Source organism: Pogona vitticeps, chromosome 5 (genome assembly GCF_051106095.1).
Source record: "Pogona vitticeps strain Pit_001003342236 chromosome 5, PviZW2.1, whole genome shotgun sequence".
Classification (NCBI taxonomy): Eukaryota; Metazoa; Chordata; class Lepidosauria; order Squamata; family Agamidae; genus Pogona; species Pogona vitticeps.
The window spans coordinates 193,450,608-193,465,793 of record NC_135787.1 but is presented as its reverse complement, the minus strand read 5'-3'; the positions used below and the strand labels follow the sequence as shown (position 1 = coordinate 193,465,793).

Sequence of the window (15,186 nt, the reverse complement as noted above, 5' to 3'; positions counted from 1 at the left end):
CGAGGGACGGCCCAGCGCGGCTGCTCCTCCGCTTCTTTCTGTGTATAAGATGACCCTTGATTTTTCCTCTAATGATTTTAGGAAAAAATGTGTCATTTTATACACGGAAAAAATACGGTATCGTGGCCAAAGCAGACAGCGGGATTCTAAGACCAGCCATACTAGAAATAGCTTTTTGCAAACCTTTATAACAGTCTAATGCCTTGTGGCCAGTTCTGGTAAATACATTGTGAAAATACGTATTTTTATTTTTTTTTTCTTTTAATACTTTTAATATTTTTAGACTGCTGATCTGTGACACCGTGGCTACCCAGACCACGGATATGAGGATCCTACTGTACATTGTATTAACAGTCCAATCAAGAGACAACAGCAGGAGATGGTGGGAAGGAAATAATTTAATTGTCTTCACAACAAGCCAGTTTCATGAAATATCTTCAGCCTCTTTGAAAAGCTCACGGAGGCTTGGTTTCTTCGCAAGCTGCCATGCGTACGTCCCAGTTTGGTCCGGAGAATCCTGCAGCCCTGCCTGCAGGAGGATTTGCACGCAGGACGCATGCTGCCCGGCGCATGCCACGTGCAAGGCTGTTGGGAAAGGGGGGAGAGAGAAACAACAACAGATTAATATGGCCGTGGAGTTGAAAAAGGGTTTGGTGTTGGGTTGATTTACCATTTGTTCATTAAAGGCATGTATAAATTGCTTTTCCAATGGACAGAGTCGACCAAGTGATGTACCGCTTGGAACAAATAAATACAGTAACCTTGCCGCAAGTGAAAACAGCAACAATAGTGTGATGTAGAGTTATTGTGTAGAGTTGTCGCCGCCAGACTTTCCCTACAAATAAGATTTTCTGTTGAGACAACATGGATGTCCGAGGCTATGCCAGAAACATGCACACAACGGCTTGGGTCCCAATTTCACTCCGCCAGACGACAGAGCCGGAATCCCCCTCCCGATTCTTGCTTTCTTCAGCAACCTCCCCAGATCTGTTCTTGTGGGTTGGGAGCCCGCGGGCTTAGGAAGGGGACCTTTAGGGGATTAGCAGAGCTGCAGGCTAGCAATTTCAGCGTCATCTTAGAACGGCAGAGCTGGAAGGGGACCCTCGGGATCATCCAGTCCAGCCCTTATCAAGGAAGGCCCAGTGGGGGATTCAAACTCCCAACCTCTGGCCCTGCAGCCAGAGACCTAAACCTTTGAGCTATCCCATAGTGGGCCAGGCTGGGGCTTTGGTATCCTATTGGTTAAGCTGGCCTTAATGGGAAATTGGGATACATAGGAAGAGGATGGAGAAACAGGGCTGAAGCTCAGGGTCTCTCTATTTCGTGTTCCTCTCTGCCTGGCCAGGAATGGCTAGAGGAATGTTACGTTTTTAGTGTGGGATGCTGTGAGGTGTCTGTGTCCTTTCCAGCTACAAATTTTGGCACCCTATAAATGTTATCACCTGGGAACAAAGCTCTAATTGTCCTGCCCTAAATATAGCTCTGGAAATACGGTTTAAAGGGGGTGTAAATGGAACTCCCTCCCACTGGATACCTGGTCAGCCTCGTCTTTGTTGTCCTTCCGCAAGCAGGCAAAGATATTTCTCTTCAAGCAGGCTTCCTTTTAATGACTGGTGAACTAGTTTGTATTAGTTTTTTAAGAGACTACTATCTTACTGTTTTTCAATGTGTTTTTAATACTGCGTTTACTTACAAGTTTTAACGGGATCACTGTTTCATTCTTGTTTTAACTTTCAGCATTGTTTCTTTTAATAGTGTAAGCCACCTTGGGTCATTTAAGGAGAAAGGTGGCATATCAATATTTTAAAGACGAAAATGCTTGCCCAAAGAAGATCAGCGGAAGAACCTCAAGAGGCCGATCTTGAGCGTGGGTGCGACAGATTTTAACAAATGGCTTCCACAATCTCGTTAAGAAACAGGAAATAGAGAGTCTTTTTACCAGTTCGGTTTTTCCCATCCTTGGCGTTCAGATCAGCGCCGAGGGACAGAAGCGTCTCAATGGTGCTTGTGTGACCTTCCTGCATGAGGGACGAAAAGATGTCATTTGCGTGTCCCTTTTCCATTCTGCGGTTCCATCATCCCACAACCCAACACCCCTCCAGACGAGGTGGCCCTCCAGACCTGTAGTTTCCCAAACAGCATGGCAGGTTGCATGTGTTGTTGTTTAGTCATTAAATCATGTTTGACTCTTCGTGACCCCACGGACCAGAGCACACCAGGCCCTCCTGTCTTCCACTGCCTCCCGGAGTTGGGTCAAATTCATGTTGGTCGCTTCGATGACCCTGTCCAACCATCTCGTCCTCTGTCGTCCCTTTCTCCTCTTGCCCTCACACTTTCCCAACATCAGGGTCTTTCCAGGGAGTCTTCTCTTCTCATAAGATGGCCAAAGGATTTGAGCCTCATGATTGCGTGCATAGCAGACACTAAATCCCAAAAATGTCATTTCTGATCTCTCGCCTTAAAAGGGGTATTGAACAGAAAGGCTGTGGGGAAAACCTTCTGGGCAAAACATGAAGATCGGAAAACTCCTGAAAAAGGAACGCTCTAAACATCTTTGTGTGATGAATGAGGCTGGCAGGCAATTTAGTTTCATGCCCTTATGGATCTCTTGCAAACCACCTGCTGGCAGTTGAAGATGGATTGAGAGAATCACATCCCATTAAGATAAAAAGTTGATTTCTTAGCCATAAATCTGTTGGGGTTTTATCAAGCTACCATCAAGTCCAGATTAAAGCAGCTGGAGGCTCTGAGAGCTGCACCCACAATAGTGTCCCTTCTTTCTTCCACGGAACGGGATAAAAAAAAATTGTTGAGAAATTATTGTATATTTCAAGCACTGTTCTTTAGCTTTAAAATTTTTGACACTCCTTCCTTGTGTATCTCTGTAAATATACAGGGGAAATCTTGTACAGCACTGGCTTCCAACCTGGGGTCAGAATCCTCCGATGTCAGAATGAGGTCACAATCTGGCCTGTATCTCTGCAAAGTGAGAGGCAGTTAACAGTCAGGCTGAGCCTTCAACTGGTGAGGACAGATCTTCCTGTTAGGTCCAGATGAGGGGTGAAGGTGGGCTATATGACCTGTTGACAGATATGGTGTCATAGTGGATAGAGTGTCAGGCAGGAATTCAGGAGGCATTCAGCGAGGATACTAGAGTGGGCAGGAGCTTAAATAATAATTTTATTCTGAAAAGCGTTAAGGCCCCCTTGTACTAATAGTCAACTACCCATTTTCTTTAAAGATGCTCCTGAAATTATTACCTATTTTCAATTAAGCTGTTGACAGGGAAAATATGTCCTGTGACTGAGGATGTCACACTTCAGGTAATGAGTAATCCCAGGGTTTGGCATCTGTGTCTTTGCTTTTCTACTGGAAGCAGGCTTTCGGGTCACGCCAAAGTTTGCTTTGGGTATTGTTACAAAGGCTGTTTGTGGAGCAAGAGGTTGGGAGTTGGATTTCCCTCTGTGCCTTCAGGTAGGAAGAGCTGGCCTGTGTCACCTTGGGCAAGCTCATCACATGACAAGCAGATAAAGTTGCTTTCTTTGACTGCAGCTCCCACATTTCTCCTAACCATCCTAGCCATATGTCAAAATCCTCCGATGTCAGAATGAGGTCACAATCTGGTCTTTATCTCTGCAAACTGAGAGGCAGTTAACAGTCAGGCTGAGCCTTCAACTGGTCAGGATGGATCTTCCTGTTAGGTTGTGACCTGGCTAGGCTTGTTAGGAGAATGGTAGGAACTACAGTCAAAGAAAGCAACTATAGATATCAAAATACAGAGATTGTGGTTGGTTGCTAAGAAAGTCAGTGGGTCATTAACATTGTGGTCATAGTGTCTTTGATATGCAAATATTTAATTGAAACTTGTGACCGCGGAAGAATGGATGCTTTTGAATGGTGGTGATGGAGGAGACTCTTGAGAGTCCCCTGGACTGCAAGGAGAACACATCCTCTGGAGGACAGCCTTTCAAGCATTTGAAAAGTGCTCTCCTGTCTCCTATCCGTCGTCTTTTCTTAGGGCGAAACAGGCCTGGTTCTTTCCACTTTTCCTCCAAGGGCTTGGTTTCCAGACATCTATTGCCTTAAGAAAGCTTGGCTGGAAGGGACCTTTCTGGGCTGGGCCAAGTGTCCATCTATCCAGCACTAGCCCATCGCTCTTTCCCTGCCTCTGAATTCAAAAAGAGAGCCCTGCCTTTCTGCCGCGTGTCTTTTCCCCTTTCCCTGAATCTGCTGGCCGTCAGTGAGTTCTGTTGAAGCCTGTGGCTCTGGATCCTGGCCACCAGCCAAAGGAGAAGTGCCTGTTCGTATGAATTTGTCCTGCTGTTAAGCTAACACTTCCCTCAATCCTCTCTTAAGGAAAAAGGTGGGGTGACCATATTTTAAATAAAAACAAACAAATAAAACTTCTGCCCGTCTCCTCTCCTTCTTAGAATTGCTGAGCTAGAAGGTAACCGACGGATCATCAAGGCCAGCCACTGAGGAACTGAACTCCCAACCTATGGCTCCAAAGCCAGAGACCTCAACCATGGAGCTTACCCAGCAATTCTTCTGATATTGTGGATGACAATTCCCATCATCCCCAGTGAACAGGGCTCAAGCGGCCAGGCAGGGTGGGACTCATAGGTCCTGTAGTCAAAGAGAGCTGGAAATGCACCAGCTTGGAAAGAGGATTACATACTTAGTCACAGGGAGGATTCGACCGATGGATGTTTGCTTGCTGTCTCTGCACTCAGGAGAAAACGACGGAAGGAAATAAACTTCTCTTGGGAAAGGGACCTTGGGAATTAGCAAAACCCAGCTGACTGTCGAAGAATGGATGCTTTTGAATTGTGGGGCTGGAGGAGACTCTTGAGAGTCCCCTGGATTGCAAGGAGATCAAACCTATCCATTCTGAAGGAAATCAACCCTGAGTGCTCACTGGAAGGACTGATCCTGAAGCTGAAGCTCCAATCCTTTGGCCATCTCATGAGAAGAGAAGACTCCCTGGAAAAGACCCTGATGTTGGGAAGGTGTGAAGGCAAGAGGAGAAGGGGATGACAGAGGACGAGATGGTTGGACAGGGTCACCGAAGCTACCAACATGAATTTGACTCAACTCCGGGAGGCAGTGGGAGACAGGAGGGCCTGGCGTGCTTTGGTCCATGGTGTCACGAGGAGTCGGACGCGACTTAACAACTAAACAACAACAACAAGACCAGTGGCAAGCTTTGAGGGGGAAGCGGGAGGGAGAAGAGGAAGGCACCTTAGCAGCGTAATGCAGCACGCTAAGCTGCTGCGAGGTGGCTCTCGCGTTGACGTCAACTCCGAGCTCAGAAACGAGGAACCGAAGGGCATCATCCTGCGCCGTGACGGCCGCCTGGTGCAAGGGCTGAGCGCCGAGCAAGTCCCTGGCCATGGGACAGGCCTCAAGGGGAGAAAGACAAAGTCTGGTATGAGAAGCCTCCTAAAACTCTTGCATCACAGTCTGCTGGTAGAGGTTGGTAAAGGATCTTGTTTTGGACTACATGTCCCAGAATTCCCCAGCCAAGCCCGACCAAGGCACTCATGAGCTGAAGTCCAGCGTCAAGCACTGGGTTGGTTTTTTTGTTTTTTGTTTTGCAAAACTGTGGCTGAAACAACTGCCCCAGTTTATTCTTATAACAACAATAACAGTGTGCCACGAAATCCATTCTAAAGTTATGGTGAGCCTTTCCAGGCCAAATCTTTAACACAATTTCAAGAAATTGTGCCTAATAACAGGGCTGTACAAAATTATCCACAGCAGATAAAAGTAAAAATGTGTTGTCTTTAATGTGCTTTGAGTACAGTGGTGCCTCGCATAGCGACGTTAATCTGTGCAGCAAAAATCGCTCCAAAGCGATTTCGTCGCTATGCGATTTTTAAAAGCCCATAGGAATGCATTGAAACCCCTTCAATGCGTTCCTATGGGCAAAAAACTCACCTTAAAGCGAAGATCCTCCATACGGCGGCCATTTTCACTGCCCGGTAAGCGAGGAATCCGTCCCTAAACACAGCGGGCGGCCATTTTTTTTACACGGTGGCCATTTTGGAACTGCCGATCAGCTGTTGGAAAATCATCACTATGTGATGATCGGTAAGCGAAACAGCGAACCGATCATCGCAAAACGATTTTTCCCCATAGGGAATATCGCAATGCGATCGCTTTTGCGATCGCAAAATCTTCATCGCTATGCGGTTTCGTCGCTAAACGGAGCGCCCGTTAAGCAAGGTACCACTGTACTGCTTTTCATAGAATTATAGAATCAAGGAGCTGGAAGGGCTCTATAAGGCCATCAAGTCCAACCCCCCTGCTCAATACAGGAATCCAAATCAAAGCAGATCGGGCAGATGATTCTCAAATTTTCCCTTGAAGGCCTCCAGTGTGGGAGCAATCCCAACCTCCTGAGATCATTGATTCCATTGTCATACTGCTCTAACAGGAAGTTTTTCCTGGTATTCAACCGAAATCTGACTTCTTGTAACTTGAGCCTATTATTGTGTGTCCTGCACTCTGGGATGATCAAGAACAGCTCCCGCTCTTCCTCTGTAAGACTGACTACCTTTTGCTCCTAGTTTTTAATATTATATTTAATTCTTTTTAAAGGCTGAAATGATTTATTGTTTTTAGCTCTTACTTTTTAATACTGTAACCCATCTTGAGTCCTTTTTTTAGGAGAAAGGCGGGGTAAAATATCTTGAATAAACAAATTTTTTAAAAATCTACATTGGTGATTTTTAAAGGCACACCAGACCCTGGATATGCAAACATACCTTATGTTTTTCTAGAAGCAGTCGGGCGATATTGATATGCCCGCTCTGTACAGCATCCATAAACGGCGTGACTCCGCATTTGTCCACACTGTCTGGTTCATAGTTGCACCTTGGAATAGACAGAACACAGCTTTTTAAACCTCTTTGGACTAAAACTCCCTGAATCCCCACTGGCCACGATGGTTAGGGGATTCTGGGCATTGTTGTCCAGAAGGAAAAAGTTACTCAAGCTCTAGCAGAATGAGTTCTGGAACCAGCCAGCTTCGTTTTAACCAGCAAACAAATCTGGATGATACATAAGTGACAATAAAGGCCAATCCTTGCACACAAAATTGGGTGGCACATGGGTCCCATTTTACCAAAGCCAGTCCTCTTTTTGAAGGTCTGTTCTGTTCCCTCCAAACCTGCTTTAAGGATAGAACACCTATAGGAAGAAACTGCAGCCGAGAGCCAATGAACAGCAGTATGAGCTGGCACATGGGCCTCTTAGTCACAGTCCAAAATCCTGTAAGCAAGCTTTCTCTCGGTGTGATTTTTAGATGGACTGTTATGCATTAGTGCTCCGACTAGGTCTTTAGTACTACTTGTGTTTACCACCTCTCAGAGTGGTATCTGTTTGTTCCTTTTAAATATTTGTACAGTATACTGATTGTTTTTAGCTTTAATATTGCCTTTAAATGATGTAAGTCACCTTGGGACCTTTTTAAGGAGAAAGGCAGGGCAACAAGATTTTAAATAAACAAATACAATAAATATATCCCGCCACAAGTCAAAGGGTGGAACGCACAGCTACAAAACGCCGCTTGTTAAGTACAGTAGCTGATGCTTGCATTCCTTGTCTTACACCAGTCACGAGACTTGACCTATGATCAAGAATACAAGCATCAACCCCTTAAAAGCCATTTCCCACCACGATCTATGCTCCTTCACTTAGGCTAATACATGGAAGTAATAGGATTCTGGCCATAGTTTTCTTCCCTTCCTCTGGAGAACTGTAAGCTGCCTTGCATTTCCATTTAATTTGGAGTCATTACTGAACAGCTAGTGAGAGCCGATTCATAGGGGGAATGAGGAGAGGAAGTTGGTTTACCTTTCAAGAAGCATTTTCACTACCTCCAGGCACCCGTGCATCGCTGTGGGGTAAGAGCAGAAACGAAGAATGAACCATACTGATGCCCAAGAGAAACGCCCCCCCCCAAAGCAAATGCTGCATCCTGTTCTTTTGTTAATTTTTCTTCCTGTTGCTGCTTTGATCAGATATGAACGTTTTCAGTATTGTTAGTAATATGTGTTTCTCAGTGGCGCCCACTGCTCCGAGACACCCACTGATCTCTCACACCTCACTTTTGATTTGTGCCAACACAAAAAGAATAAATCAGAACTTCGAAGTGTGTTGAGCGGCAATGTATTGCTCTCTAGGGCTTTCTTAATCAGGTCCCACTTTTAGGATCCAAGATCGTCTGGACACATGGACTGAACTGGCTTATCGACCAGATGACTGGTCTATGGACTTGGTTACTGACCAGTGGAATGGCCAGCTTATGGAATGGCGTGGAGGAAATCTTTGGTTTGTTTCATAATCAGCACCATTGACTGTTTCCTGTTGGCCAAAGGGGCTTGAGGGTCCCTTCCAGCCTGGACGTTGGCATGATGGAATGAGCAGAAAAAGACAGACCCAGCTTTGCTGAGGCTCTGGCTGAGCCGGAAGACAAGGGAACCATGTGGAGAGGCTACCCAGGCTGGATCCGATCCTATCTGCGGCTCCAGGTCCAGCGTGTTCCCTGAATGAGATGCTACGATCACATCGTGGGCCGCAGGAGAAAGGGGCGGTTTACTTTCTGGGCATAAAGGAAGGTGGTGCAATCAACTTTGCGCTTTGCCATCAACCAAGGCAGAACTGAGTTTTAGGGGCAAAAGGAAGGAAGGAAGCCAATCAGAAGGCAGGGAAATGAGACGCACTGGAAGAACAGGAAACAACGGCCCTTTGGGTGAAAGGAGATCAAAGCCACCTTTGTTCCCATGCTAGTTCACTTTTTCTCTTGTAATCTTTACCTTTGCAGATATTGACTGCTCTGGGGCCTTTCGGCCTCAGTGTGTCTTGATTCTAAGAAAACAATAGTTTTTTTTTTTTTACAATAAGTTAGATTGCTTCTTCTGGTAGGTTCTATGCCTCCCTTATTGCTTCCATTTATTTATTCCTGTTACACACACACACACACACACACAGAGCGAAAGATGCACACATACAGTGATCTTACTATTTAATTTTACATTTTTTTCTTCTCTGATTTTTCCCCCCACCTGGATCAATTCTCATGCACATTCCCCGGAGTCTTCAGGAACCTGCTCCTTGAGACAGGTAGCTATACATCTTTCTCTCTCAATGCTTAAGGCAAAGGTTGCTGAACATTGTGAGCTTCAACTAGAGGGCTGGTAGAAGATCCAGAGCAAATACTGTGTTCCATAAAGGGCTAAACATGGCTGATTTTGCATAACTATAATTTTATCTAACACTTTCCTACAGGTTGTTCTGCTTTGCATTTTTCATTTCATCACTGCATTGCATTAGAGATCCACCAATTTTCCTTTGGCTTCTTTTATATGGTGTCCCGCACCTGGCAACTATAAAAAGTCTAAGAGCCCCATGGCACAGTGGTTCAACTGCAGTACTGCTGTCAAACCTCCACACATAGCCTGAGTTCGAACCCAACGGAGTCAGGTAGCTGGTTAAAGGCTGACTCGGCTTTCCACCCTTCTGAGGCTGGCAAATTGCACACCCAGCTTGCTGCAGGCAGGGAGGGCGACATGCAACCTGCAGAAATAAATTGTAAACCTTCCAGAGAGTGTTTCAAGCTCTATGGGGCAATCTATACGGAATACAGTGGTGCCTCGCAAGACAATGTTAATTCGTTCCGCAAAAAACGCTGTCTTGCAAAAACATCATCTTGTGAAACATAGTTAACTATTGGAATGCATTGAAATCTATTTAATGCATTCCAATGGAAAAAAACATCGTCTTGCAAAAATCGTCCATAGAAAACATCATCTTGCGGAATGCGGTTCCCCAATGAATGCATTGAAATCTACTTAATGCGTTCCAATGGGGAAAAATTGTCGTCTTGCGAAAATCGTCCATAAAAACATCGTCTTGCGAAGCGCAACAGCGATTGCAAAAACCAATCGTTTTGCAGATTAATCGTCCCGCGAGGCAATCGTCTGGCGAGGCACCACTGTACACTTTGCTTTTTTTTTAAAGATTGCCACCAATATTTTGGGTGGGCCAAAGTGGAGGGCCACCTAGGTGCTCAGAAGGAGGTGATGGGTCCCTCTCTGGATTTGGCACCACCTGGCGGTTCAGGAATCTCTCTACCTGCTGTATGGAGAGGCGTCCTTTTGATCTTGCTCTCCGTGTCCCAGATGCCAGGAGAGATCTCCAGCAAGTACTGGACGATGCCAGGATCCCCCTCCCGGCTGGCGATGTGGAAAGAGTTCCAGCCGTCTTTGTTCTTCAGCCGCGGGTCCGCGCCATGCTCGACCAGGGCTCGGATGATCTCCACGTTCTTCCTCGTACAAGCCATCATCAGCGGAGTCCTGGGGGAGAGATGAGCAGGGTGAAGCCTTTCCCCCCCAAAAAAACGTTTAAGGTGTCATATTCTGTGACAATGCTGTCTTGCAAAAAAAATATTTGTGTACCGGTTTATATTGGGAGGCATGATCGATGGCCAGGATCTGACCGGCAGTTATAGGTTGCGTGTGTACCAGCAAAGACAATTAAAAGAGTTGAGGGGGTGAGGTGATGCAATATTTGTCAAGGGAACGATGAGTGGATGGACTGAATTATTCCCAGCAGGTGTGGATGAGTGAGTTTGTGAAGGAAACATAAGAGCAGAGATATGAAAAAGATCAGGCACATTTGGAGCCAGAAAGGGAATTTTACGAGAAAGAGCTACGATTAAGGCGAGACGGGTTTGCGTAGTCTGGAAGAACCAGGCACAGAAATTTGAGCATCAGGAGAAAGAGTAAGAGAGCTGTGGAGTTAAAGAGATGAGAGAGTCTGTACTGGTAAGAAGCTATGGAAAAACAGCATGTTCTTGTTGGAACTTGTATAAAAGCAAGCATCCATTAAGCATACCTAATGGATCAAATGTGTTTAAATTATAGAGGAAACAAAAGTAAAAAAGGTATTTGACTGTATAATAACAGCTTGTCATTTTGAAACTGCTTATTCTTTTGTGTGTTTGTTTTAGATACAACATATTTGGGATTTACAAATCTGCTTTGCATTTTTGAAGGCTGCCGTCACAAGACATCACGTCCATTTGTACTGCTGGTCAGGGCTGATATACACGGTTTACGGAGTGTCACCAGAGTCACAAAGGAATTGCGTTGCAATTAATGCATGCTAACATTTTTTAACATTTAACATTTTTTATGGGGGGACGTGGTGGTGCTGTGGGCTAAACCGCAGAAGCCTGTGCTGCAGGGTCAGAAGACCAAGCAGTCGTAAGATCGAATCCACGCGACGGAGTGAGCGCCCGTTGCTTGTCCCAGCTCCCGCCAACCTAGCGGTTCGAAAGCATGCAAATGCAAGTAGATAAATAGGGACCACCTCGGTGGGAAGGTAACAGCGTTCCGTGTCTAAGTCGCACTGGCCATGTGACCACGGAAGATTGTCTTCGGACAAACGCTGGCTCTATGGCTTGAAGAGCGGGATGAGCGCCGCCCCCTAGAGTCAGACACGACTGGACAAAAATTGTCAAGGGAAACCTTTACCTTTAACATTTTTTAAAGGAATCTAACAGCGGTGAAAAGAGAGCACCAGCTGTTTGGTAGTAGAGATAATCCAGGAGAAGGATCCTAATTGACAAGTTCAAAGCTCAACCCCCAAATTAGCACAAGGGCTTTATGGCGGTTGTTATTAGATAACGTGGAGGCACGCACCAGCTGCAGAAGGTGGATGAGCACCAAAGATCCTCTGGCTAACAAGCAAACTTATTTTCTAGGTGAGGATGTTTACATGATCCTCACAATTATAGCAGACTCAAACGAACCCCAAGGTCTGCAGAAGTCCAGAAAACTCTAAGCAGCTCAAATACTGTACCGTACCCAAGACAGCTAATGAGGACTGGATGTGCTCAGTGAGCCCAGAATGCCGGCTACCACTTGGAGAGAGAAATTAATTAATTAACTGTAGGGCAGAAGTGAGGGCTTCCAGTGAGCACTCAACCCTGAATACTCCCTGGAAGGACAGATCCTGAAGTTGAGGCTCCAATACTTTGGCCATCTCATGAGAAGAGAAGACTCCCTGGAAAAGACCTTGATGTTAGGAAAGTGTGATGGCAAGAGGAGAAGGGGACGACTGAGGATGAGATGGCTGGACAGTGTCTGCGAAGCAACCGACATGAATTTGACCAAATTCCGGGAGGCAGTGGAACACAGGAGGGCCTGGCATGCTCTGCTCCATGGGGTCACGAAGAGTCGGACACGACTGAATGACTAAACAACAGCAAAGGGCATAAGGAGAGTAGAATGGAGTTTTCAAAACTCTGAATGGAAACACTCCATGCTGCAACATTTCGTTGCAGGCCTCTTTTGTAAACACTGAACAACATGAATGAGAATGACTGCTGGAGAACCACCACCCCCAACGCACCAGTCTGCTTTCTTCAGGCAGTCAACCGTAGCTCCTCTGTTCAGCAGATATAAGACGCAGTCCCGGTGACCCATGGAGGCTGCTTCATGGAGAGGCCGCTTGTAATCATTATTCAACAGTTCAATGTCCATTGGGAGGGTCTCAACTAAGTAGCGGAGGATGCTCAGCCGGCCGTGCCGGGCCGCGTAATGGAGCAACGTGTCCCCCGACCGGCCAAAGTGCTTCCTCGTCACATCCCTGCCGAGATCTTCTACGCTGGCAATCTCTTCCTTCAGAAGGGCAAGCTGTCCTTCCTGAATTAACCGGGGAAGCCATTTCTGGGATTCTCCTTCCCCCATCGCTTGAAGTGCAGTCAGATTTTGTGGTTCCTGTAAAAGGAGAAAAAAGAAATAAAAGAAAAAGAATTAGGAGGGAGAACAAATAGAGGTCCAGGAAGGAATATGGATACACAGATTATTTCAGTTCCAAGTGCTGGTTCTCACCTACAAAGCCCTAAATGTCTTGGGTTCAAAGTATCTCGAGGACCGCATCTCCCTTGATGACCCTGTTAAGGTCATTAAAGATATTTAAAATAAATAAACTGTAGTTTACCAAACAAACATAATAACTCACCAAAGAATAAACATACTGGCCAGAATAATATTATGTGTTTATGACAGCTTTAAGTGGTATTATGTAAATCCTGGTGGCAAATCGCCGCTAATAAATGAGTTGCCAGTTGGCATTCCTAGTTGCAAAGCCAGGAAAGCAAGCAGTGACTCAATAACTATTGGCAAATTGCAGGCAAGACGTCTGCAGTTCTGTTTATGCTGGTGCAAATCTGCAGTAGGATACTGGCCATGTTAGACTACACCACCCATCATTCTCAGCCAGATGGAAGGGGTAGTCGAACAGCACCAAAATGCTTCCAAGCAGCTTTCCCCGCTTGCACACGGGTTGGACTACACCACCCATCATTCTCAGCAAAATGGAAGGGGTAGTCCAACACGACCCAAACGCTTTCCCCGCTTGCGCACGGGTTGGACTACCTCTCCCATCCTCCCCAAGAGAGAAGGGGAAACTGTTCCCGTGCACGGCTCCCCCCCTCGGCCTTTCCCCGCCTCTTACCCCGCACATGGGGGGCGCCGAAGAGCTGCGATGGGAACCGGAAGTGAAAGCTGCGCGCAAGGCGCGGCACCTCTTCTCTTTCTTTCTTCCCCAGCCTCTGCGGCTTCCTTTGGGGAGGGGCGGGACGGGAAGACCCGTCAATCCTCCTCGAGAGGCCATGCCATTCGTCAACGTCAGCCAACGTCTTAAGCCACTGCGACCCACCTCGGGCTGACGATTAGCTAGCTGGCGCGTCCATCGTAGGAGGAGGAGGGCGGGCTTCCTCGACTAGGCTGGTAGTCAGGGTAGGTGGCGCCAGCAACGAAGTTTAGGTGGCGCGTGCAAAGAAGAAAGTGAAGCCGGTGGGGGGAGGGGAGCTTCCCGCCAACTCCCAGGATCACAGTAAGTAGGGGGGCGGGGTCATCCCAGCCCTAATTGGATGCTAATTAACAGCTAACGACCCCGAGGGTCCTTCTTTTGGGCACCTAAGGCAGAGCTCCCACGACGTGCTTCCAGATCAGGGGCTGGGCTCCTCCCAAAGGTATGGGACTCTGGTCCCCATCATCCTGCACCTTTAGGCGCAGGCAGATGGGAGTTGTCGTCCAACCGGAGGCGGAGGGCCGCAAGTGCCAGGTCTGAACGAGGAAGCCCTGGGCTTTTTTTTGGGGGGGGGGGGGGTTGGCTTTTCAAGACCAAGAAAGTTAGCAAAAGTTTTTTTTTGGGGGGTGGAGTTGGTCGGTCGATTACCTCGGTTTGCAATGGATCCCTTCTTGGCTGTAGATAGGGATCTCATTGCTCTCTCTCTTCCTTTGGCTGCAGCAGCAGCAGCTCACCCTCTTGCATCTCCCAGGAGTTAAGTCATTGGGTGCTTTTAAGGGCTGAAAGCCTGGGGGAAAATATATTTATTTTCTGTGCATGCTTTTTGGAAAAAAAATATATTTATTTTCTTTGCATGCTTCTTGGAAAAAAAATATTTTCTGTGCATGCTTTTTGTTTTCCGGGATGGGGGGCAACCTCGGGTCTCAAACAGGGCCAGAAAGAAAAGCTTGGATAATACAGGGTCGCTTGTGTGACCTTTGCTCTGGGGTGTGTGTGTGTGTGACCTGGATCATCCTCATCCTGATCATGATGATGTGTCCTTAAGTGAAGTCTCGCTGACGGCAACCCTTTTTCAAGGGGTTCCAGATAGAATCGGTTTCCCCTTCCCTCCTTCTGGTGTGCACAGTTTTGCCCAAGGCTCCCCAGGCTGGCTCCCCTCGAAAGAGGCACAGTCGGGAATCGAACTCCCAACCTCAGGTCTCCACAGGCAGAGACCTAAGCCACTGTGCTGTCAAGTCCATTCTGACTTAGGGAGACCTTTTTCCAGGGTTTTCCAAGTAGAGTTTATTCAGAATTGCATTACCATTCCCTTCCTCTAGGGGTGCCCTGGGACTGTGTGCCGCTGGCCCAAGGCTACCCAGGCTGGCTCTTCTCCATAGAGTCCCAATTGGGGGAATCAAACTTCCAACCTCCAACTTTGCAGACAGAGACCTAAGCCACCGAGCTGTCCAGCCAGCTTAATAATTGCATGCCATCAAGGTGATTCCATCTTGTGGCAACCCTTTCCAGTTTTTTTTAGGGCATGAAGACTCAGGAGTGGTTCCCCATCCACCCTAGGACTGTGCCGTTTGCCCAAGG

General features: G+C 46.9%; 2 protein-coding genes across 7 annotated transcripts in view; one reads left to right on the top strand and one right to left on the bottom strand.

Annotated features, from left to right (window-relative positions):
- Positions 1-380: 380 nt before the first annotated feature.
- On the bottom strand, positions 381-13,704 carry ANKRD16 (ankyrin repeat domain 16). 3 transcript variants are annotated; one of them, XM_073002457.2, is made up of 8 exons: positions 13,531-13,704; positions 12,424-12,791; positions 10,141-10,361; positions 7,861-7,903; positions 6,771-6,879; positions 5,242-5,403; positions 1,940-2,018; positions 381-585 (listed from the first exon to the last, which is right to left on the bottom strand). In XM_073002457.2, the coding sequence occupies exons 1-8, from the start codon at positions 13,687-13,689 to the stop codon at positions 425-427; spliced, it is 1,302 nt and encodes a 433-aa protein (XP_072858558.2). In that variant the 5' UTR covers positions 13,690-13,704; the 3' UTR covers positions 381-424. The 3 variants fall into 3 exon arrangements, with proteins under 3 accessions (XP_072858558.2, XP_072858557.2, XP_072858559.2); XM_073002456.2 differs by having other exon boundaries at positions 13,452-13,563; XM_073002458.2 differs by lacking the exon at positions 13,531-13,704 and adding an exon at positions 12,906-12,980.
- Positions 13,705-13,787: 83 nt separating this feature from the next.
- FBH1 (F-box DNA helicase 1) overlaps positions 13,788-15,186 on the top strand; it is a 31,372-nt gene continuing 29,973 nt past the window's right edge. For 3 of the 4 annotated variants that reach the window (XM_073002454.2, XM_073002453.2, XM_073002452.2), the window contains exon 1: positions 13,788-13,911. In XM_073002454.2, the coding sequence (XP_072858555.2) occupies position 13,911 (1 nt within the window). In that variant the 5' untranslated portion in view covers positions 13,788-13,910. The other variant, XM_073002455.2, reaches the window with a different exon arrangement.